Source organism: Aedes albopictus, chromosome 1, assembly GCF_035046485.1.
Source record: "Aedes albopictus strain Foshan chromosome 1, AalbF5, whole genome shotgun sequence".
In the NCBI taxonomy this organism is placed as follows: Eukaryota; Metazoa; Arthropoda; class Insecta; order Diptera; family Culicidae; genus Aedes; species Aedes albopictus.
The window spans coordinates 172284018-172309771 of record NC_085136.1 but is presented as its reverse complement, the minus strand read 5'-3'; the positions used below and the strand labels follow the sequence as shown (position 1 = coordinate 172309771).

The 25754-nt window shown below is 38.2% G+C and overlaps 1 protein-coding gene across 5 annotated transcripts in view; it reads left to right on the top strand.

Moving 5' to 3' along the window:
- The window catches only part of LOC134287602 (neuroendocrine convertase 2), a 100007-nt gene extending 75008 nt beyond the window's left edge, over positions 1–24999 (top strand). For all 5 annotated transcript variants that reach the window (XM_062849842.1, XM_062849709.1, XM_062849925.1 and 2 more), the window contains one exon: positions 21176–24999. In XM_062849842.1, coding sequence (XP_062705826.1) covers positions 21176–21337 — 162 coding nt within the window. In that variant the 3' untranslated portion in view covers positions 21338–24999. The remainder of the gene's footprint in view (positions 1–21175) is intronic.
- Positions 25000–25754: the final 755 nt, after the last annotated feature.

Genomic DNA, 25754 nt, shown 5'->3' with positions numbered 1-25754 from the left:
ACCAGTATCGTCGCGCGCCAGTATATCGTAATCAGGAGCTTACTGACATCGCTCCTGATGTGCCCGAGGCACCCCTGACTAGGCTATGGCACTTTGGAAGCGGTGCCGGTTCGCTTGAACAGAGTTGATGCTTCCGGATGTGTGGTATTTCTGAAGAGGCCCAGCAGAGCCCACTGCTGAACCCCCGCCACGCCTAGGCAAACTCCGCTTGAACAGTTCGTGTGCAGCGCACATGATGCTCGGTCACCTTGCGATGCCAAAGGTGGTGAGTCCTCATTGATGTTAGAACATGCTTCGCCTAAGAAACGCCATCTTAAGCTCCCACCGACATCCAGCATCGTTTAGACCGATATGCCTGTTGGACACACTTGGGAAGCTGCTGGAGAAGGTCATCCTTAACAGGGTGGTGCCGTTCACAGAAGGAGAACGTGGACTGTCACAGCTGCAGTTTGGATTCCGGAAGGAAAAGTCGACGGTGGATGCTATCCGGACGGTTCTGGAGAAGGCCGAGAAGGCGTCCAAACAGAAGAGGAGAGGAAACCGGCACTGCGCCGTAATCACAATCGACGTCAAGAACGCGTTCAATAGCGCCAGCTGGGAGGCCATCGCCGTAGCACTGCATAGAATGCGGGTTCCAGACTACTTGTGTCGGATCTTTAAAAGTTACTTCCAGAACAAAGTCTTGGTGTACGACACTGAAGCTGGACAGAGGAGGATGAAAGTGACGGCGGGAGTTCCACAAGGCTCCATCCTCGGGCCAACGCTGTGGAACGCTATGTACAACGGAGTGCTTACGTTGCAGCTACCCACAGGCGTCGTGCTCGTGGGTTTCGCGGACGATATCGTCCTATCAGTAATAGGCGAGACACGAGGTGGAAATGTTGGCGGCAGAATCGATCGGCATCATCGAAAACTGGATGGATGGAGTCAAGCTAAAGATAGCCCACCACAAAACGGAGGTACTTTTGGTGAGCAACTGCAAGGCAGTGCAGCAAGTGGAAATATCCGTCGGAGAACACGTAGTAGCGTCGAAGCGAGAGCTGAAGCACCAGGGTGTGATGATCGACGATCGGCTAAACTTTAACAGCCACGTCGACTATGCCTGTGAAGCGCCCTGTACCGTCCAGGGGCAGCATTAAACACTACACGGAATGTGATATCTTTCATTTCATTACAGTCCGACAAAATCTTTTAATTAACTATATTGAAGTATCACAAAACATCACTTATCTTATATTACAACGATTCACTTTTTTCTTATATCACCTTAACATTTTCTGTATTTCTTCACCGAACTACTTAAGCTTAACAATCTAGACACTTCTAGCTTCTTCTTGACCACTACTAAGTCCTACCTACAGCCTTAGGACAGTATCTAGAGGTGTCCCACATGGGAGCTCAAGACTTATCCGATGTGCTGCCTGCGTTAACGTTGTCACCGAACTCCCCGACTACTGACTCTCAACTACTGACCCCGACTGAAGCCAAAGCCTCCGTATTTATAGCCTAAATTTCCTAGCAATACCCGAACCAGCTTGGGCGTGTCTAAAATTCCTACGATCATTCTCGTCTTGCCGAAGATGTCATGATAATTCCTAACAATGCCCGAACCAACTTGGGCGTATCCAAAACTCTACCAAATGAAAATACTAATAAGTCCAAAACCTAGACCTCTACCTATCCTACTTGTCCTCATCGTGATTAAAATCCTTCTCTTCTTGAAAACATCACGACTCTTCTATTTTGGGCGTATCCCAAGCCCTACCAAGAATATTAATGCCAACGGAAAACTTAAATCTCCTAACCACGCCTGACTTGGGCGTGTTCGCACAAAACCTACTGAGAATCTTTACACCAAGGCCTACATCTTCTAGCCCCGCCTCACTTGAGCGTATACAAGGCTTGGGTGTGTGAAAGAATTGAACCCCACCATCGACGTCATTATCATTCTTACCATCATCATCGTTATCGTCGTCAACCCAACCAAACTGTACCACACCAACCGGCCCCAACGTGTACGATCATGAACAACGTATCGCTGCGCGATCGTTGCCCCGGCCGACCATCCGTCCGTCGGATGTTGGTTGAAATTATACCCCCACATTCTTTTCTTTCAGTTTACTCGAAGTCAAAACAAATTGAGTGCAAAACAAGTCCGGCGCCGTATGCCGCCAATACGGTGTCTCAATTTCATAACATTCCAGCTAAGGTTCACCTGAGTTCAGAACCTTACCCGGCCAATTCGGCGCCTTGATTTCGAAACAAAAATAAACAATCTTTGTTCCAGCGTGATCAATATGATGTCGCGGTTCCATATCATTCTTTCGGGTTTATTACCCATCTTTGTCCCAAGCGTAATTGAAATTGCATCACACCGACCGGACCCAACGTGTACGATCATGAACAACGTATCGTTGCGCGATCGTTGCCCCGGCCGACCATCCGTCCGTCGTCACATGAGCGATGATTCATAAAACCAGGTCAGTAATGTATGGTGCGATTTTTCTAGCTGCCGAAATTTTGCGCGTTAGTTGCGATGGGCATTGATATTGGCGTAAATTAAAATTCAAGCACCTGGGCAGCCGTTCTTATGGGAGTGTGGGGTGAAATGCACTTTTATCATTTGAATTAAATTTTAATATCGGAGTGTGTGGGATATTTAGGTCTATGCATGCCCTCCCACTCAGCGGAGTTTGAACGTGTATAAAAATCACGTTCAAATGTAAGTATGTGGGTAAAATGTATCCCCCGTAAAAAAAAAACTCAGCATTTAAATGGTGATGCTAACGATGATTGTTAATATATAATCTGAAATTGCTATACTAATCTTCATCTTCCCTGTAAGTGTCTCAAAATGTTTTAAGTTACAGTTTTTCAACTTCCAAAAGAATCGTAAATTTACCGCATTAACTTCCTTACATTCTTCCTCAAGAGATTGACTTCATTGGTACTCGCTGCTGCTCCTCTTGATTCGTCGTAGGGGTTGTTCGTCTGCCATTGATATTTGCCTCTTCTTGTTAAATGCCCAGATCAATTGGTTAGTATCAGGTCTTAGATGAGTGGTATCGTTGCTTCTCTGTTGTACTGGTTTGTCTTGAAGATGATGTAGTTGATTCTGTTGATGTCGTCTCCTATGGTGACGTGACCATGAAGATTTGGTATCTGGATATTACCTCGGTTGAATCGTATTTCCTTGCTGGCAATTTCCGCGCTGTCGTTTGCATACAGAAGAACTAGTTTTACTGTTGCTTTCTGTTGTTTCTCGAAAAAGTGTCATAAGTTGCCTTCCGAACTGGATTGTTTATCATTGTCGTTTACGGTGTTGTGATTGATTACTTATCGCCCGCCTTCTGAATTTTGTTGGTATTGGATCAATCTCAATAGTGATGCGAATATTGTTGTCTTTGACCTAGTGCAAAATGTGGAACTGTTGCACACTCTTTAAAGAGTTTGTAATTTGGTTGACTTAAATTCCAAAACTTTTGATGATGTCGAAATGTTGCATTCCTGGTTATGGTTACTGTTAATTGTTGTTGTAAGAAGCACGGAGTAAGTGCTTTTTAAATGGTGAATGTAATGCGGTTGGTGAACATTACATTATGTCGGTTAATATGGGAAACTTTGAGGACGTCCTTCTCTCATCATATGTCTGTATGAATTGTTGTTGTTGTTGTTGTTTTTGTTGTTGTTGTTTTGTTGTTGTTGTCGTTTTTCCCGATGCTTTGCATTGTGTTGGTTCATATTAGCAGATTCGCAGATGTACAATAATGTTTGTCTCGATGTGCCACCCGAGTTGACCTTGAATCGTCTCCGGTGATAAAATTATGTTCGTTGAATTCTCTCCTCCGCCATACCAGCACCTTTGACCTTCAACTTTCCATCCGATCTGTTATTTCTCGTCATCGTACCAATTGGCTGTGGTACGTTTTCATAGAGGTACTGTTGAACTGCTCCTCTGATTGCTCTCGCCAGGTGTTGCCTTCTCGTCTTGTCCTCCCGCGTCATCTCTCGAGGAAGTTATATTTAAATTCTATCGAAACCATCGATTTATAAAATATTGATCTACCATGACAAACTGAACTTTTAGTCTTCATGTTATTATTATTTGTTTTTCTTGTATGTGCAAAATATAACCTTTACAATAGTATTTAAAAAAAAACTGCATCATTACATTAATTATGCTCTGTTACCGTTACTTTTCTTAATAGTCATAAACTGTTTTTTTTTTTTTTCAAAACCCGTAAAATATTAAAATGTGAGTTGTAGCAATGGAAAGCTTCTGCAGGATCACTATAAACATCTGTATTACCAATTCCAAAAAATCTCACTGCAGAATTCTCTCCAGTGCGTTTTCTTTCAATTCCTGTTTGCTCCGTTTCCTTTCGCAGGCTCGGCTTGATCGCCCTATTGCTACGACTTCTCCCCCTTACCGAATAAGGTTTTTGGATGGATACCTGTAACGAGACTTAGATCTTGTGTTTAATTCATGATTTGATAAAATATAAATATATTTATGTTAATTTCTAGTTTTTGTTTCTTGACGCCACCTAATGATTCCGAATCTATAAATATTATTTCATTTTTCATTCACATATTATTATTATTTTTTTTTTCAAATTAGTTATTCATTCATCATTCACACTCAACATTCACAAGCATTCTGGGGGGCCCTCCCTTGTCCTCATCATTCAATTTTCATCCGATCTCGTATATACATTCAAAAATGTTATGTAACATGGCCATTTTATATAGGAGCGTCCTCCGTAGTTTCATTAGGGTCTACATTGTTTCTAAATTGTTTTTTTTTTTTTTTTGTTTAATCCGTTTTGCTTTATCATTTCAGAGAATAATCGTTCCGTTGTTGTCATTGTTTCTTTTTATTATTAATACTCTCAATCAACAATTTATGTCTTTTGTTTGTTTGTTCAAACCTCATTTATTATGTATCCCATATGTATTAACGTTAAATAGAGCTGTTTCTTTATTCAAGAATCTCTAAAGTTATTATTTTTCTTCTTATATACCCCAATGATCCCCTTTCAAGATTACTTTGTATTTCCCATCATATTATTCCCAATATATCAATTGCCCAATTCTTCATTCCCAATTTCTATATACCCTTTTCAAATAATCATTTTGCATAGTTATGTTTCCTCATCCCAAATTACCCCTTTTCAGCTCTTCGGTACATTCAAATCGTTCTTGCATTCAAATTCATGCCGAATTGATGGACGCATTTTTGTTATAATTCAGCTGTACAAAATTTCCCGAAAACTTATTTTCATTATCCTGATTCATTCATCATCATCATTTTTTTTTTTTATGTCTCTCCATATTCTCATAAAATTTATTTATTTATTTATTGCTATTATCATAATTTTTTTTCAATTCCTTTTAAGTTGCTCCGATATAATTTCAATTAAGTTAATTCGTATGCTCTCCAATCGTTAACCACTTTGTTGTGAACCTTACCACAATCTTATATGTTAATTGTTTATTTAATATAATCATTCAATTAATATTCCTAGCTATACTACGCAAGCCTCTATCCTAATATATTATTCCTATGGTATTTTTTTTTTTTTTTTTTTACAACATATTTAGTAACCAATATTTACAAAAGTCATTCGTAATTAGGAAATAATTGTTTTTTTTTTTTTTTCAATATTTACATCAATTTATACATTAACGACTACGCATAGCTAATCAATCATTATACTTTTTTAACCTATTATTGTGGACTTTTTCAAATTTGTTCCCATTTTTAATAGTTGTGGTTTGTTCGCTGGGTAGGTCAACGACTACGTATGGGCCTCTCCATTTACTTTGAAGTTTTTGACCTGTTCCTGTTGGGATCGCTTGTACTAAAACCAATTCGCCCCACATAGGTTGCCATTCTTCGGTTTTCTTGTCATAAATAATTTTACGTTTCTCTTTGGAAATAATCAAATTTCTTTTGGCGTTTTCATGCAAATTTTTAAGAATTTGTTTCATTTCGCAAAAATAGTCATTATATGTTAGATCTGAATTTGTTGGAGTATATATGGAGGTAGGAATCCTTGCCTTTCTTCCATATAAAAGTTCGAATGGACTGTAGTTGGATGAGCTGTTATTTGTAGTATTGTATTCAAAAGTAAAGTAATCAAGATGTTGGTCCCATTGTTGCGGGTTTCCTCCGACAAATTGTCGCAGATATGTTTTTAATTCTCTGTTTGATCGTTCTACTAAATTTGCTTGTGGGTGATAAGCACTTGTATTGATTTTTTTGATTTTCAAAATTTTGCATGCGTGTTTAAAAAATTTGCTCATGAAATTTGCTCCTTGGTCTGTCACCAGTTCCAACGGAGTACCGAATTTACAAATGAATTTTTCGACAAAAGTTTTGGATACAGTCTCCGCTTCTTGATTGTCCATTGGAGCTACTACCAAAAATCTTGTAAGATCATCCTGCATGACCAGCGCATATTTGTTGCTCCATTCGGATTCTGGGAGAACTACAATATCCATATATAATTTTTCAAATGGCTCGGATGACGTTGTGGTTACTTTTAACGGAATTCTATTGGATTTACAAATTTTATTTTTCTGGCATGAATCACATTGTTTTACGTAATTCTCGATATCCCTTCTCATGTTTTTCCAATTAAAAATGAGACCAATGCGTTTCCGCATTCGCCTTGCTCCAACATGTCCGCCTAAGGGAGCATCATGAAATTCTCGAAGAATTGTTTCGATATCTTCATTACGTACTTCAGTGCGTTCCGAATCTGCGTTATAAAGGCTTAACGTAATTTGATTTTTCAAAGCCAAAAATTGAATCATCTCAAGTATTTCAAATTGTTTAATCTTTCTGAACGAAATCAAATGAATATTTTTGGACGCTGTTATCGGCGCTCTATTTTGATTGAAGCAGTTGCTAAGTTTGTAAAAGAATGTTTTGGTATTAATCATTGAATTACTTTTGCCTTCCACAATAATTCCGAATAAATTACTATCTGGAATAGAAACAACTCCATCTTCGCAAAAATCTTTCAGTCCATGGGGTAAATTAATAATTTTTGAAATTTCATTAAATGCTGATCTGCTATTCAAAATTACAATGTTACAATCAGCATCTGCACTTTTCAAATTCCTAGAAATTTTCAATCGATTTACATCAATTGGATTATTCTTGGATATCTCTAAAAATTCATCATATGCGCTTGCCGCAAATGTGTCATTAGTATGTGTGTTATTGCATAAATCGAAAACGTCGGCCATAATGGATTCCTCAACTTCAGCCTCGTCCGATATCGCACTCGTACTTGCTGGAGGTATATTTGACACCTTGTTTATGCCTCGTAGGTCGGAACCCGTGCAATTATTATTTACGCTATCATTCATATAGGTCATCTTTTGCGTTTTTGTTTTGGTTCCCTCGCTTTCATGGTCCCGGTCAGCGATCGCGCCCCCGTTATTGTCGCCAGAAACGGTGTAGTTTTTCATCAGCTGTTTGTTCGCTTGATCGCGGTCGCGGTGTTTTTGGTTGGATACGTTTTCTTGTTCTGCTCTTTTCGTTTGCTGTCGGGTGACCACAGCAATTAATTTCGACCTTGCGGTTTTAATTTCATCGGCTGGATTACTCTGCTCTTCTGATTCATTGTCTGGATTTAGCCTAGAGAGAAAATCCGCTACAACGTTATCCTTTCCTTGTTTGTATCGAATATCGCATTCCAATCCTTGCAATTTCAAACGCAAACGTGTGAGGATTGATGAAGTTTCTTTTAGATGCCATATTGAGATCAATGGTCTATGATCTGTGTAAACAATAAACCTCTGATTGTAGATATAATGGCGGAAATAATTCACTGCCCATACTATGGCCAGTAATTCTTTCTCAATTGTATAATATTTTCGTTCTGCTCCAATAAGTCCCCTACTAGCGTAAGCTATGGGTCTGTCAATTGATTTTTCATTCGATAAAACTGCTCCAATAGCGTATTCACTGGCATCTGTTGTTAAAACAAATGTGTCCTTGTAATTTGGTCTCACTAGCAAAGAGTCAGACGTTAAAAAGTTTTTCAATTCTTCGAATGCTTTCTGGCACTCTGGGGTCCAGTTAAATTTTACATTTTTCTTCAATAGATCATTCAGAGGTTTTCGTTTTTCTGCAATTCCTGGTATAAACTTACCATAAAAGTTTACTGTTCCTAGGAATGATCGCACTCCTTTTACAGTTTTTGGTATTGCCATTTCTCGTATAGCCTTAATATTACCATCAAGCGGACGAATACCATTTTTATCAACTGTATGTCCTAAAAATTTCAATTCGGTTTTCAAAATTTGGCATTTTGTTGGTTCAATTTTTAAATTATGTTTACGAAGAGCTTTCAAAACTTTAATCAGATTCTCGTTATGCTCTTGAATTGTTCTTCCAAAAACAATGATATCATCCAAATAAACGATTGCCTTAACATCTTCAATTTCAAATAAAACTGTGTTCATCAGTCTTTGAAAAGTTGAGGGACTGTTTCTAAGCCCCATAGGCATTCTCGTGAATTCAAAATGACCTTTGGGTGTAGAAAATGCAGTTTTTGCAGCATCTCTTGGGTCTATAGGAACTTGATAAAATCCAGATTTCAGATCAATTGTTGAAAAGTATTTGCTATCGCCTAGGCTATCCAATATTTCATTTATTTGTGGAATCGGATATACAAATGGTTTAGTTATCAAATTCAATGCCCTAAAATCTACCACAATTCTATGCTTTTTGTTTCCTTCTTCGTCTAAATCTTTCTTTGGTATGCATAAAACAGGTGCATTCCAAGGACTTTTACTGGGCCTAATAATCCCTTGCCGACGCATTTCTTCAATTTCCTCATTAATTTGTTTCTTTGTTGATTCAGGGAACCTATACTGCCTTTTATTTATTGGCACATTAGTCGTTGTTTCAATTTCATGTACTGCTGCATCTGTTACTGTCAGGTGATCCCCTTTCAAATAAAATACATCACAATATCTTGCCATTATATTTTCCATTGCGTCGTAATTAGCGCTTTTCAAATGCTTCAAATCAATTGTATCTAGCAATTTTTCGATACGATTTTTACCTTGTATTTGTTCATAATTCAAATTATCTATCAAACTTAGATCTTGGTTTGAATCTAAATCCTCCGGCGTATATTGATTCCCGGCCTCTACATTCTTATTGTAACATCCATTATTATAATATTCTCCATCAAAATGTTGATTTATGCATTCCTCGTCTTCATAACACTTCTCATAAAGGCACATATTGCATGAATAATCTTTTTTCGGTACGATTGGCTGTGTAACTATTTCATCATGTATGACTTCATCAATATCAAAATTTACTTGACAGCTTTTGTCATTGTTATCATATTGTATACAATTACTATTATCTTGTAGATCAGTCTGACAAGATTTATCTGATACCATTACGTACTTTGTTGTTGTAATATTGTTAATATTATATTCTACACTATCTGGCTTGCGTAGGGCTATGTAATCAAAGTTCTGGCTAATATATAATGTATGCTGTTTCAAAAATTCTGCTCCTATGATACCATGTACATTTAAGTGGTGAACTAAATAGAATTTTATCTTATACTTAGACTTCCCAATTATTAAACTAACTTCAGTAGATCCGAGCGTTCTTGTTTGACTTTCATTGAATCCCGAAATCAAAAACTTTTCAGATTCAGAATAATCTATGTCTGTTGCTCCGATTCTAGGGGCTGCATCCCATCTTAATATGTTTAGTTGTGAGCCTGTGTCTATCATGTAATTGATTTTTGTGTATGGTCTTTCTACAGTGGGGATATTTAACATAAATTGATTGTTGCCCGTCCAATGTATAAATACTTTTTCTTGTGCTGGAATGCATTTATCAAATTGAACCAATTGTTTTTGTGGTATGTTATAACTCTTATTTATGTTCAAGGGCATCATTTTCTTATTACTTGCAGCATATAAGCGCCTTTCTAAATTATTTTCTGATTGACGGAGTGATCGGACGCAATTAACGAACCTCCGGTTATTTAGTTTTTTCGCTCATCATAGCAAATGTTATTGTTTTGAATTCCCATGTTGCGTTCATCAAAATTTCCGTTGGTCCAATAAGGCATTTGGTAATCACCACGATAAATTTCTTGTTGTCCTAGATATCTATAATTGTTAATATCTTTTTCATAACCTATTTCGCTCTGGTTGAATCTACTTTTATCGTAATGGAAGTTGTGATCAATACATTGAGGATTACTGAATTTCTGTTTTTCATTTTGTTGCCTGTAAAATTCTGCAGTGTGGGAATCCCTCAATCTCTGCTCGATGCGTTCTTGTTGTTCCACATCGACGCATTCTTCTTGTAGGTAATCTAGCAAATCTTCCAATGAGTCTTCTTTTTTCGTTTTTGCAAAAATTTTCAAATTTATATCTTCCAATCCCGCTAGAAAATGTATTCTTAAATGTCTTTGAGCGTATGACTCAATTGTAGGATCTTTAATATAATCTTTTTCGAATTCATCAATATTCCTCTTAAGTTGAAGAACGCGATCTTTGTAGTTTTTAAAACTTTCACACTTGCCTTGTTCAAGGGTCTCTATTTTATTAAACAGTTCTTCCAATTGTAAACTAATTCCGAATTCTTTTTGGAGATTATCTTTCACTTTATCCCAAGTATTTGCAAGAATGTTTTTAAATTTTAACGCTGCTGGACCTTTAAGTTTCGACAGTGCAATTTGAATGAGTATGGTTTCTGCATTTTTCCTTTCACTAGCATCAGTTATCCGTTTTATGGGTTTCAAAAAACAATTAATTTGATATATGAAAGCATCTAATTCACACGCACTACCATGAAATTCTGGAATACACTGTATAGCAAAATTTATTGGAAATTCAAATCTAGCGTTGTTCGCTCCACTATTGTTGCCTATTTCATCCATTGTATTCGTGGCCATTTTTATGTTGATATTTTTACTGATTTTTTTTTTTTAATTCAAATTAACACGACCTTATTATCGCCGGTCTGCTGCATAGTTACAAAATTATTATTTTTTTCAACTTTTGATTGATTCCATTCCATTGTAATGCTAGTTCACATCTGAAAATCATGTTTAGTGTAAAATTATGCCCTAAGTTCGAAAGCATAAGGGAAAAAGATACAGTAGAGCTGAAAATATTTTCGATATCCCGTACAAACCTGGCGATTTTGAATCAACATTGTTACATTGTTGTAGTTTTTGAAAGAAAAATACAAATTGTCTTTATTTATTGAATATTTTGCTAAAATTTAAGGCGATTGTTCCCTACACTTATCAATATCCAATCTGACGAAAAAAAAATCAGATATTCAAAACATATTACGTTCAGCTTCCTATTATTGCAAAAAGATATTGAAAATTTGTGAATTGTAACTTGAGATATTTAAATTTTAGTAAATTAAAAAAAACTTGGTTGCGATTGTCTCGTATAATTAAAAAAAACTGTACTTCTTAGTTTTCTTATTTTAAACACGGTCTCAAAATCAGCACGTTATTATGCATCAATAATTTTAATCGTTAACAGAAGTCCGCGACTTTTCTTTGATTTTGTTAACTAGTGTTATTCGTTCGTATTTTTCATCCACTTGTTCTTCTTGAAATCATTATTCTTGTTATATTTTTCCATTATTTATTGAAAATCAGTATGATTTCCCTTTTTTTTTAAATAAATTTTTGAATAACATCTTTATTTTTCCCACAACAGTATTTCAATTAAAATGTTTTTGTATAAATCGTAAAAAAAAAAAAATTATCATTTCAAACCAACTCACAAAAAATTTAAACCATCTCAAAACACTTAATCATTTAAAAGGTTAATACTCACGATACCATCAAATAATGTAGGCTGAATGATGTCCATTGGTCCAGACACTCGGTTCCATACACAGTTTGTTGCGTTGCCATTTCCAATTCGGTGCTACGTTGTATTCCACTATCACTTGCGCTGCCACGAATTTCATCTTTTCCATCCAGTCTGTAACATTGTTTTCTTCTCAATTGTTCAAAACTGTTCAATGTTCATGGTTTGCACTGATTCTGACACTGATTTCTTCTTCCAGTCAGAAAATTGGCGTTCCGCTGTTCTAATTGTCGAACAGTTTTGCGCTGTCACCATATTGAAGCGCCCTGTACCGTCCAGGGGCAGCATTAAACACTACACGGAATGTGATATCTTTCATTTCATTACAGTCCGACAAAATCTTTTAATTAACTATATTGAAGTATCACAAAACATCACTTATCTTATATTACAACGATTCACTTTTTTCTTATATCACCTTAACATTTTCTGTATTTCTTCACCGAACTACTTAAGCTTAACAATCTAGACACTTCTAGCTTCTTCTTGACCACTACTAAGTCCTACCTACAGCCTTAGGACAGTATCTAGAGGTGTCCCACATGGGAGCTCAAGACTTATCCGATGTGCTGCCTGCGTTAACGTTGTCACCGAACTCCCCGACTACTGACTCTCAACTACTGACCCCGACTGAAGCCAAAGCCTCCGTATTTATAGCCTAAATTTCCTAGCAATACCCGAACCAGCTTGGGCGTGTCTAAAATTCCTACGATCATTCTCGTCTTGCCGAAGATGTCATGATAATTCCTAACAATGCCCGAACCAACTTGGGCGTATCCAAAACTCTACCAAATGAAAATACTAATAAGTCCAAAACCTAGACCTCTACCTATCCTACTTGTCCTCATCGTGATTAAAATCCTTCTCTTCTTGAAAACATCACGACTCTTCTATTTTGGGCGTATCCCAAGCCCTACCAAGAATATTAATGCCAACGGAAAACTTAAATCTCCTAACCACGCCTGACTTGGGCGTGTTCGCACAAAACCTACTGAGAATCTTTACACCAAGGCCTACATCTTCTAGCCCCGCCTCACTTGAGCGTATACAAGGCTTGGGTGTGTGAAAGAATTGAACCCCACCATCGACGTCATTATCATTCTTACCATCATCATCGTTATCGTCGTCAACCCAACCAAACTGTACCACACCAACCGGCCCCAACGTGTACGATCATGAACAACGTATCGCTGCGCGATCGTTGCCCCGGCCGACCATCCGTCCGTCGGATGTTGGTTGAAATTATACCCCCACATTCTTTTCTTTCAGTTTACTCGAAGTCAAAACAAATTGAGTGCAAAACAAGTCCGGCGCCGTATGCCGCCAATACGGTGTCTCAATTTCATAACATTCCAGCTAAGGTTCACCTGAGTTCAGAACCTTACCCGGCCAATTCGGCGCCTTGATTTCGAAACAAAAATAAACAATCTTTGTTCCAGCGTGATCAATATGATGTCGCGGTTCCATATCATTCTTTCGGGTTTATTACCCATCTTTGTCCCAAGCGTAATTGAAATTGCATCACACCGACCGGACCCAACGTGTACGATCATGAACAACGTATCGTTGCGCGATCGTTGCCCCGGCCGACCATCCGTCCGTCGTCACATGAGCGATGATTCATAAAACCAGGTCAGTAATGTATGGTGCGATTTTTCTAGCTGCCGAAATTTTGCGCGTTAGTTGCGATGGGCATTGATATTGGCGTAAATTAAAATTCAAGCACCTGGGCAGCCGTTCTTATGGGAGTGTGGGGTGAAATGCACTTTTATCATTTGAATTAAATTTTAATATCGGAGTGTGTGGGATATTTAGGTCTATGCACCTGTGAGAAGGCAATCAACGCACTGTCGAGGATTATGCCAAACACCGGTGGTCCGAGAAGCAGCAAAAGGCGGTTGCTAGCTAGCGTGTCATCTTCGATACTGCGGTACGGAGTCCCAGCCTGGGGTACGGCGCTGAAAACAAAGCGAAATCGGGTGAAGCTAAACATTGCGTTCCGGCTCATGGCCATGCGAGTAGCGAGCGCGTATAGAACAATATCGTCGGAGGCAGTTTGCGTGATTGCAGGGATGATACCGATCTGCATCACCTTGGAGGAGGACATCGAGTGCTATGAGCGGAGGAGGACCAGCCAAGTGAGATCGTTGGTGCAAACGGCCTCAATGACAAAGTGGCAACAGGAATCGTATTCCACGGAGAAAGGGAGATGGACCCATCGGCTCATCCCTGATGTGTCGACTTGGGTGAACAGGAAGATAAGAAGTATCAGGAAGTAAGAGGATCGATGCCGGCATTAAGCGTGGACAACGTCGTCGACGAGATGTGCCGCACTGAAGAGACGTGGAATGCGATCAGCAGGGCAGTCACAAAAATGCTGACGGAGTTGCAGATAAAGTGGAGGAGCGATCAGCAAGCTGGGATCGCTTGAAGAGTAAATGCACAGACGAGGAGCACAGTTTAGAAGCGACAAAAAGTGCATGAGCACTATAACAGAAAAGCGCATGAGCGCATTGCCCCTCCCGAAGTAGTCGCTTCTAGTGGAATCCGGGTGAAGCAGGCACTGTAGACCTTGGTGGAGGTTAGAGGCGTAGGGTTCAGAGTTCTCTTCTCTGTTCTGAGTCCCTCACGAACTGGCACGCGATGGACGAAATCGGTAGCACTGCTCATGCTTAGCGAACGCGTGTCGGGAAGGCGTAAAGGCTTTACCACCAAGTAAAAAAAAAAAAAAAAAGCACAGTACGTTTGCCTCCGTTCCGTTAAAACCTTGGCAGGCCTCCAGGTACGTTCAATACTCGCACCAACAAAGGTGGGTGGTAGGCTCAGATGGAACATTCCTGACCTACGCTGATCCGGCTCTGGACACGTACCCCATGAAGGTACGCGTTCAACCCTCGCTTGGCCTCCCTGCTTTGCAAAGATAACCAAGGGATCATAAGCGACTACCACAACGAGTGGAGATAGCGGCCCGGAGTGAGGACCCAACAAAATGGAGAATCTAACGAATATCGAAGTCGAGGAGGACGCGAACGCGTTCCGAAGAAGCGAGAGGATGCAGAGATCACCAGTGACACCGCTGGAAACCGCAGCGATCGCTACCAGTAGCACAATCCGAAGCGAGATCCAAGGAAACCAACAGGAGCTAGGGTCTTCGAACCAGCGAGTGTTCACACCGACGCCGAAGAGCAGTGCTGCTCAAGAATCGGGTCTGGGTGAGGTGAGGAAGAAGGTGAACGAACTGTACGGAGTTTGTGAAGGACAGACACAACGTGCACCTGAAAATTAAGCAGATGGTGACGAACATCAAATCTGCTGTTATAGCTGCCGAACGAGAGCAAAAGGCACTCAGATTGAGAGCCGAAACAGCTGAAAAGGCTGTAACGGAAGCTGCAGGAAGAGCTACGGCGGAATCTCGGGAGACGCCTAAGAGTCACCGCTCGGAGAAAAGAGGTAGGGACACGCATGGAGACGAGGAAGTCCCGAAGAAGCAGAAGAACGATCAGTCGCGCGTCGACAATTAGAGAAACGATGGAAGAGACAGTGGATGGCGCACCGTTGAAAGCCAGCGAGTTAAGAAGAAAAAGCGAAAGGAAAAATAGAAAGGAAGACGGAACCGGAAAAGAAAGAGAAACTTCGGCCATCTAGGAGGAAAAGCAGAGGTGATGCCCTCATTGTCGAAGCGAGCGACAATACAACGTACGCTGCGCTTCTCAGGAAGGTGAGGGAGGATCCGGACCTTAAGGAGTTGGGCGAGAACGTGGTCAAGACACGGCGCACGCAGAAAGGCGAGATGATCTACGAGCTTAAGAAAGATCCAACTGTTAAGAGCCTGGATTACCTGGAACTCGTCGCGAAATCCCTGGGCAGCGATGCAAATGTCAGGGCTCTTTCACAAGAGGCGGTGATCGAGTGCAGGGATCTGGATGCGGTCACGACAGAAGAGGAACTGAGATTTGCCCTGACCGAGCAGTGTAAGCTGGATGTTCCGGTGCAAATTCGGTTAAGGAAAGCGTTTGGAGGCACCCAGACGGCGGCGATTCGCTTACCGGTTGACGCTGCAAACAAGCTGGTGGAGATCGGCAAGATAAAAGTCGGTTGGGCGGTAGGCACTCTGAGAGTCATTCCTCGAGTTGCTAAGCAGATGGAGAGATGCTTCCGGTGTATAGAGTTCGAGAAGCTGCAAGGGCCCTGACAGGTCCACATTGTGCTGGAGATGCGGCGGAAATGGTCACGTTGCTCGAGACTGCACGAAGCAACCGAGGTGTATGTTCTGCAAACCGGAGGACGGAAACGATCATTCGACGGGTGGCTTCAAATGCCCGATGTACAAGAAGGCGAAGGCAGGTCAACAGTGACAATGATGGAGATAACGCAAGTGAATCTCAATCATTGCGATGCAGCACAGCAACTGTTGTGGCAGTCGACAACGGAAACCAAGTGCGACGTCGCAATAATTGCAGAGCCGTACCGAGTTCCTATCGATAACGGTAACTGGGTGGCGGATAAAGCAAGGATAGCGGCAATCCAAGTTACAGGCGGGTTTCCCATTCAAGAAGTAGTGGATAACGATCATGAAGGTTTTGTTATCGCCAAGATCAACGGTGTCCTTGGGTGCAGCTGCTATGCGCCCCCAAGGTGGACCCCTGAGCAATACAATCGGATGTTGGATCTACTAACTGATAAGTTGATAGGACGTGCGCCGGTTGTTATCGGCGGGGACTTCAACGCTTGGGCGGTGGAGTGGGGAAGTAGGCTGACCAACGCAAGGGGTTACTGTCTGCTGGAAGCCTTAGCGAAGCTGAATGTTAAAGTGTGCAATGAAGGCGCTGTGAGTACATTCCGTAAGGACGGATGAGAATCCATTATTGATGTGACGTTCTGCACCCCGTCGCTGATGAACAACATGAACTGGAGAGTAAGCAACCCTGATAAAAAATATCATAAAAATACGATAAATTTTATTGTTACAACACCATTTTTTCGAAAAATATTCACCATTAAACGTATTGTAATTTACACGGCACACTCACCATCACCCCTATTGTTCTATACCGTTCGGCGAATGGTAAATGGCACTTTTACAATAAAAAATGGTGGTTGTTATGTATCTTAACCATAAAATTTTGAGAAAATTTTCATACACTTTTTCGCGAAAAACAATAGAATGTATTGTGTTTTTATGAGACATTTTTAGGGCAATTTTCAAAAGAAAACAATATATCTTAATGTTTTTTCATTGTTCTTACAAAACAAATACAATTAATGGAATGGCGTCAAATGAATCGTTGTTACAACAAAAATACAATAATATTTGTTGTTATTTGTAAGCAGTTTTCGCTTTTGAAAATCCATAGAATTTATATTTCCCGCTAACATTTATGTCCAGCATTTACGAGCACTAATGGCTGCCAGAATGATATGCACATTTTATGGTAAGAATCAAACACTCTGATGTCTGTCTGGTATGCATTACTTGCCAGCTGTTGATAAGATCTATTATCAATGTTTTCAAAAAACTGTCAAATATCACAAGTCAGACCTCAGGTCATATGATCCATACCGTAAATCGTCCAGAATTCATGTGGCCATTGGTACCTGTAAATGCTGGAGAAAAATGTTACCGAGAAATATGAATTCTACGGTTTTTCAAAGGCGAAATCTGTTTACATAACAACAAATATTATTGCATGTTTATTGACCCCATTAAACTAATTGTGTTTGTATTGTTATCAATGGTAGTCAAGATGGTAGTTTACTGTTTACTAGATTCCTTTAATTTATTGGAAAACAATAGAAAAATCAAGATGGTAGTTTACTATTTACTAGATTCCTTTAATTTATTGGAAAACAATAGAAAAATCATTGTTCATCTTTTTCTTGTCGTAACGTCCTCTCTTGGATAAAACCTGCTTATCAGCTAGTTTTCTATAAATACTATAAGTACAGTTATTAATTGAGAGCTTCCTCTGCCACACGGTTTGACGTCTGTCAGTGTTTGCGATTAACATTCGATAACCGAAACATCTACTGTGCTAAAATTTAAAACGAAAACAAAAAAATATGTCAAGTAATTTTGTATTTGATTATACAGAGTAGAATAAACATGATCCAAGCAACAATGATATTTATTGTTATTTATTTGTTACGAATTGTTTTCAAGTTTGATTGAGAAATAAACTCTTTTTTAATTAAAAGTCCATTAGAACTTTGCAGGCATTTTCCCAGCTGTATAAAAACAAATTAAATTAATGTTTACTGATAGTAACTTTAAATTATTAAGAACAAATTAACATATTTAATTTTTAATATGTCATAATGTAAGCCTAAAAAGTTGGTATCAAAAAACTGCGCGCCCAATGGTCATTAGAAAAAATGGCTATAATAATAAAGAAAGTAGCTTCAATTCGGTGAAAAACCAGGCCATATTAGTCCAGAGGCATGTAGTTTTACATTCCAGACGAAACAAATACATATATATGATAATAATGTAGAGCTAATTAAAAGTTTTGTTTTATCAGGTATGAAATTTAGCGACCTGTGTGCTTTTCAGTGGTTTGAAAATTTTGATGTTCTTCAGCTTCAGTTGCCGTCTTGTAAAGATTTGTGCCCAAGAAGGGATTTTTTTTAAAATAACTTCAGAAAATTAGCCTGTTAGAGATCATGGAACGTTGAAACATAGATTAGTTAAGGTCAAATGGAGGAAAATGAGGTTTAAAGTTGAAAAACACTTTCGCATTTTTTGCTGCCGCATACTGTACCACAGGGCTCACCGTTGGCAGGCGACTGTCATCCGGATCGACGTCACATGTATCAACACTGCATTTCTATATGTTGAGTTAGATTGTGTTTCTCGATAATGAAGAGACAAGTTTTATTGTATCCCGTGAAACAGGACCACCCACGGGGGTGCTACGGTGATCTGATTTTGTTGCCGCTTATCATGCGCAACCTGTGCTCACTAACACCAACATTCATTCAATAAAGCAGCGGGAGAAAATAAGGAAAAACGCACTTTGGCGAACAAAGTTTGCGAAAAGAGGTGTTGTGTGTATTTTCACAAGCAATTCCCACTCTCTGTAGGAACTTTACCTAAACATCGACAATCTGAAATTGAAAATTATCAATTTATGCCGGTTTTTCATGATCAACACTTTTATGAGATCTAATGTGTTGTAAGCGTTTTGCACCGATATCCCTCGTAAAAAGGTAAACATTCAAATTTCACGACAGTGTTGGTGAATATTTGGCTGGAGCATAAATTTATGATCCACGTAAGGAGGCACAATTCAACCTGTCAAATTCCATAGTGAAAAAATAGGTTGCCGTCTCCTTGGGACCACCCCACTCACTATCAAAATTGCAACCGAACTTCTTAATTCGAACTCGTTGTCTTAAAGATATGTCATCATCTATAAAATTCACAAACACTTCTTAAAACTACACCACTTTATTTCCCTAATAATATATAGTCTAATCTTTATAAAGCACTGAATTAGAAAAGAACATCTACAAATGAAACAAACTAGCTGACTATCTAAAACACTGAATTGAATCATCAACTAACTGCTTGAACTGAGCTACTTTTTCCCAAGTTTAAATGGAAAAAAAACCTAAGCAAACTGGTCTCAACTATTTTTTTCAAGTTATTGCGACATTTGCACCCATTTAGACTCGGCCGAAATTCATTATCATCACAGTCGAATTTCGCACACGACTTCGCAGCGGCTGGCATGCACAAGTTCGGTTGAGCTCGTGACAGTGGCGTCGGATGCACGACAAGTAAACAAAATAAGTTTGATTAGTGTGAAATTTCGCGGGGAAATGATGATTCAGTGGATTCTCAAATTATCACAGTAGTCTAAACATTGATGAGAAACCCAATAAGATGGAGTACAAGAGTTGTCGATTAGCCAGAAATGGCGTCGAGCTCAAGACCCAAACTTAACAATGGAAAAATTCTAAAAACAAACTGATCCCCCGACCCTTGGATCTGCTAGCCCTTATATAAGGGTCCTCTCTCTAACCATCAACTCTTATTCTCCTGATCAGAAATTGTGATCCGATCAAAATTCTCCAGGACTCTCCCCGAGACCAGAGGGAAATTTATCTCCCGATGCCCCATGCATAATTGATTATTAATTACGCTCTTTTCTAATCTTTGCATCTCCCACATCCGTGAGAGCAATTCTAAACTCTTCCCTACACGAATGATCGATTTTCCCATGCCTTCCATTTCGCCATCTCACATCCGCGAGATTAATTGAGTCTCCAGAACGAATGGCCAATTTATTCTCACCTCTGAGATTCGAACCTCCCGAAAACTCTCCCCAAAACAAAATTCTGAGGAGAGTACTCGCGAACTCAATCTCAAAATTTCTTCCCTTAGTAGCTGAATCATCAAGGGCCACATCCGAACTTGATTTTTCACGAACACACCGGGCGATCATAAATTTATGGTGCTTATCTTTCATCGATTCAAAACATAATTTTACGATCCATTTATGATCGTCGTCTGTGATTACCTTTCTTTTTCGGGGAAGGTTATGCATTGCCAAGTTTTTTCTTGTTGCCAAAAACAATCAGATCATTCTTCTCAACCCATTTTACGATCGGATTTCAAGGCAATTGTTTATTTCATCAAGACGACCCTGTATGTACTTGAATTTCGTCACCCAGAATACAGGTAGAGAAGGCTTCAACATATGTTGAAAACCATGCCCAATGTTTATGTCATAAAATACCTATATGCCGAGATCCCAAAATGTTGGTTTCCCTTTCTCGAGTCATTCTTGAACTCCTAACTCTCTCCCTTTTTGTCGCTTGTTCTCAATGTTCCCAACAATTGATATCATTGTTCATCAAATCAGTAACAAATTTTGAAAACGACGTATAATCAATGGTGTAGCATTGATTATACGTCGTTTTCAAAATTTGTTACTGAAATATCGTGTACCAAAATAAAATATGTTTTTCCTTCGATACTTTTCATATCTTTTATTTCGGCATGAGCGAAAAATGCAAAATTGTTGCAAATGTTTGGGGAAAAGGGTGGCGTACGACCCATTCCCGAGAAATGGCAAAAAATATCATTTTGGCTATAAATAGCTGAATCTTAATTCAGCGGTTTGTTGCACCCGCGAAATAAAGTTTTAATAGTTTGTAACGCACAATTTTATTGTTCAATTATTTGAATAAATACACCGCCTCGTCACGTTACAACAGATTAAAACATACGAGTACTGTACTTTTGTAATTTATCCATGTACATTTTCAGGCTACATTCAACTCAAAGGAACCACGCTCAGGATGGATAAAAGAATTTTCATTGGTGTTGCATGGTACGAAAGATCCTCCGTACAGGATGCTGTCTCCGGCTTCTCCGCATTCAAAGCTGGCTATCGTCAAAAAAGCCCATGAAGACCAAGATAAAATGTAAAATGCCATTTGGCATGCAAACGGTTCAAACGCATTATACTACAGTAAGACGGGTGAAATCTTCTTATACTGTCTGTAATCGCATGACTGCCCCATATAAATAGGAAATTAAACCAAAATGTGTCAGATATGAAATAACAAGCAGTATAAAACGGACATGACGAGTTGAAACATATAATTCACAACCCAAAAGTAAAAGCAAATCGATCACTCTTGATCACAAATGTTAGAAAACTACTATCTCTGGACTAGTGTACCCACTTCAGAAAGGTAGACCAGATTAGGTTTCGTGATTACTGATGACATTTTTCATTTTATTTATTTATTTAAGATCCTAATGTACTTGTACCTAGACCAACCCCTGATTGATAGATCAAATATTGTTGTATTCATTAATCATTGTTCTGTAGTATCAGCTATTTTCTAAACTCTCCTTCCATTATACAAATATTTGATAAAAGTCGAAGCAATCATTGTTACGAATACAAACATGTATCGGAAAAATGATTATCTGGAAGCCAATTTCGGGTATAAAAGATATGACCATTTGACCGATCCCCTGGTATTTTGCGCCTTTTTGTTATAACTCAGTCCATTGCAATACCAATTGAACTATTTTTTGCACACTACGAGATACGGCAAACATAGCTGTTTTTCGTCTCGAAAAAAAAACATTATCACCTAATATTAGTAAAACGATTACTAAGTGGCGGTAGTGCGCAAACGTCAAACGTTGAAAAATGACTGAGTTATAGTGGAAAGCGCTCAACATAGGGCACCCTTCCCATATGGTCCCACACGATATGTAAGTAGAAATTGTAATGATTTTACATTGTTTCATCCTTACAAACGTTTAAAAAATAACCGTAGCAAATAATTGAGTATTATTTCATTCCAATTGTATCTTATTGATTATTCTTATTTGTTCGGGTTCCTAAAATGTCGCTTCAATACAGTATGTAATACTGAGAAACTCTCATTTCATTTGTTTTAGCTAGATAATGCCATAACAATATTGCATTACAATAAAGATAAATTGAGGTTTCTCAACAAATACTTTCATCGACGAACAATGGGGCGCGTTCGATTCGATGAAGTACTAGATTCGTAGTAATAAGCTGAAATTTTGTATGGTGAGAAGTTAAATTCTCCGGGTATCTGACTTCTTGAGTATTATTTCATTCCAATTGTATCTTATTGATTATTCTTATTTGTTCGGGTTCCTAAAATGTCGCTTCAATACAGTATGTAATACTGAGAAACTCTCATTTCATTTGTTTTAGCTAGATAATGCCATAACAATATTGCATTACAATAAAGATAAATTGAGGTTTCTCAACAAATACTTTCATCGACGAACAATGGGGCGCGTTCGATTCGATGAAGTACTAGATTCGTAGTAATGAGCTGAAATTTTGTATGGTGAGAAGTTAAATTCTCCGGGTATCTGACTTCTTGCCTAGTTTGTACGAAGTACGAAGAATTTACCTTCTCACCATATAAAAATTCAGCTCATTACTACAAATCTAGTACACTGATAGTTTTCTATTGAAACAAAATGTAAACAATATCGGCAAGTATGTAAACATTGAGGTAAAAAAATACATTCCTATTCAAATTTGCAAACATAAATGCAGGATTCTTAACTGCCGCCACTCGCATAACAGTCCCATCTTTGCTGACTCAATGCTCAATGCTGAGTTTCCTATTCATATGGGACTGTTTTGCGAGTGGGTGCAGATAAAGTATTAACGAAATAAATCTGCTATGTGAGCATGGCATACGATTACGTCTAACAGAACAGTAATATTATATAATAGCCCATCTTACGGAAACCAACATGTGACGCATGAGCTTAAAATAATAAAAGAAACAGAAGTAAGCATAAAGGATAATAGTATATGTACTAAGCTGCAAAACCATTTTTCCAGTAGCACTACGCCTTGCCATTTTACACGTTTTTAAGGATGACACATTCTACGGTATTTTTTTTCTGAACAATTATTTAAGTTAAGTTCAACTTAATTATCCTTTTTTTCTTTTTGAAAACGCATTTGAGTACAGCATATATTCAAATTTATTTTTCTACATACTTTAGTAACTTTTAATTTTCTGCTTCAATTTGGATATTGAGAAGACTTGCATTGTACACAAAACATGCAAAATAGCAAAAATAGCTATTATATTCTGAAAATTTTACTACCAGAATATAATAGCTATTTTAAAACAGAAAATGTATATAAAACTATTAATAAAACTGAAAATATCAAGAATATAACAGTAGACTGTAGAACGTGCAGCTCAGCGTCGGTAAAAATCTACTTGAAATCATAAATCGATGACTAGGGAAGTGGAACTATTTCGGCAGGGGTCCTATTTTGGGCACTTTTCTGCTATAACTCAGCCAATTCTGAATCAATTGAGATGATATACGTATAGTATCTAGCCAACAACAAAATTTCAAGCCAATTGGTTCGGAATTGACTGAGTTGTAGCGAAGAGTGACCAAAATACCGGCCGCTGCCCGAATGGTTCGCTACCCTACATTATTGAATTGTGTTATTCCAGACTACATCGCAAATTGGACTATCACACTTTAAAAAGTGTGATAAAAGTGCGCATTTGCCTCGGATCGTCTCGACGTCTTCGGTGCACTTATTCCTCTATTTACAAGGAATAACTGCACCGAAGACCTCAACTCGATCCGACGTAATCACACTTTGAAGGTTTGTGCACACTATTGTGTCAGTCCAATTTGGAGTGCAGTCTACTTTTTATTCAGGTTCTGATCATTCAAGTTTTCATTAAACAATGTTTCTTTATGCTGGAAAGATTATTCATGATTTCAAGTATCATGTAGGGTCTGGAATCATTTGAGCAAAAGCACCTATTTTGGGCACTTGCTGCTATAACTCAGTCAAATTAAAACCATTTGATATGAATTTTTGTACATGGCTAAATACTGTGCGTATTACCGTAAGGTACACCGGGGCAAGTTGAAATGGATGGGGCAAGATGAAACAGCGGGTTAACATGATGTTATCCAATGATGGTAAACAGCTTGAATGCCATAACACATAGTTTTTAATTGAAATAATCTTTCGGCGAAGGGAAAATTTCCAAATTGTATTTAAAACTATTTCAAAACTTCGCGTTTCAACTTGCCCCGGTGTACCTTACTCCAATCAAATAAATTGATAGATCATTGGTAGTCAATACATTGACTGAGTTACAGTGCCCAAAATAGGTGCTCCTGCCCAAATGGTCTCAGACCCTATAGTGGAAGTGGAACAACATTTTCCGGAATTTCATTTCTAGGATTGTTCAGTTTTCTTGATAGTGTCTAAAAGCGGCTTCCTGAAAAAATATGTAATTGCTTTCCGGAAAATGGAATTCCAAAAATGGTGAAACTCCTTACGTATTTAGTGAGACCTTATATTTGTTCATCATCAGCAGATGCTATCAAATCGCTCAAATATAATTCCAAAGATAGAAATTCTCGAACAGTGAATGAAGAAGAATCAATAAAATGACATAATACCCACATGTAGTAAAAAGGGCTTATATACAACATACCTTATGATACCTTTCTACACCATTTGTGTTTTTGGGGGGCCAAACATATGTTACACATTAAATCATTATTTACTATAGTTTTTTTTTTTAAATAAATGAATAACATATGCAACTAGAAGAAGAGATTATATTGAAAACATGAAAAATACCGTTTTTATCTAAATATTAAAAAGTTATGTTGTTCATGAAGTATGAACAGTTGATGTAAATTTTATTACTAACAGATATGTAACAGTAAACCAAATTATGACGAGTAAATTATATTGATATGAAATATTAAAACGATTTTCAATCATGATGACATTCCAATAACGCCCAAATAATAAAGATTTATATTTTTCAGTAAGAAAAAAATATTTGTTTCTTACTGAAAAAAATAAATTTTTTTTGGAAACTTTGCTCAAATTTAAAGATCTTAGACAATATAATCACTAATATCTCGAATCCCACTAATTTGATGCAAAAAATATATCCAGATGATCGAAACATATTATATTCAGCTTTCTATTTAAGCAAAAATATTGAAAATTGGTTGATTGATAGGGTTGACCGAAACCAAATAAAGATGGGAAGAGGGAGAGTTTCTGATTTTTTTACCGATTTAAAAAAAAATTGCCGTGCGGTACCCATATTCTGAACGGTTAAGAGAATCACCCAAAAAAGTTTAAAATGAATGGAATTTTTTATTTCTAGGGACACCGCTCCACAATATTATCGAGTTGGTTTGTTTTCTAGCTAAATGTATAAAATAAATTGAATCTCATAATAACTTGCAGTTCATGATCTACACATCGAGACAGCTCGGCAATAGTCTCGAGTAAGCGTAAGCTGCTCGGGCAGTA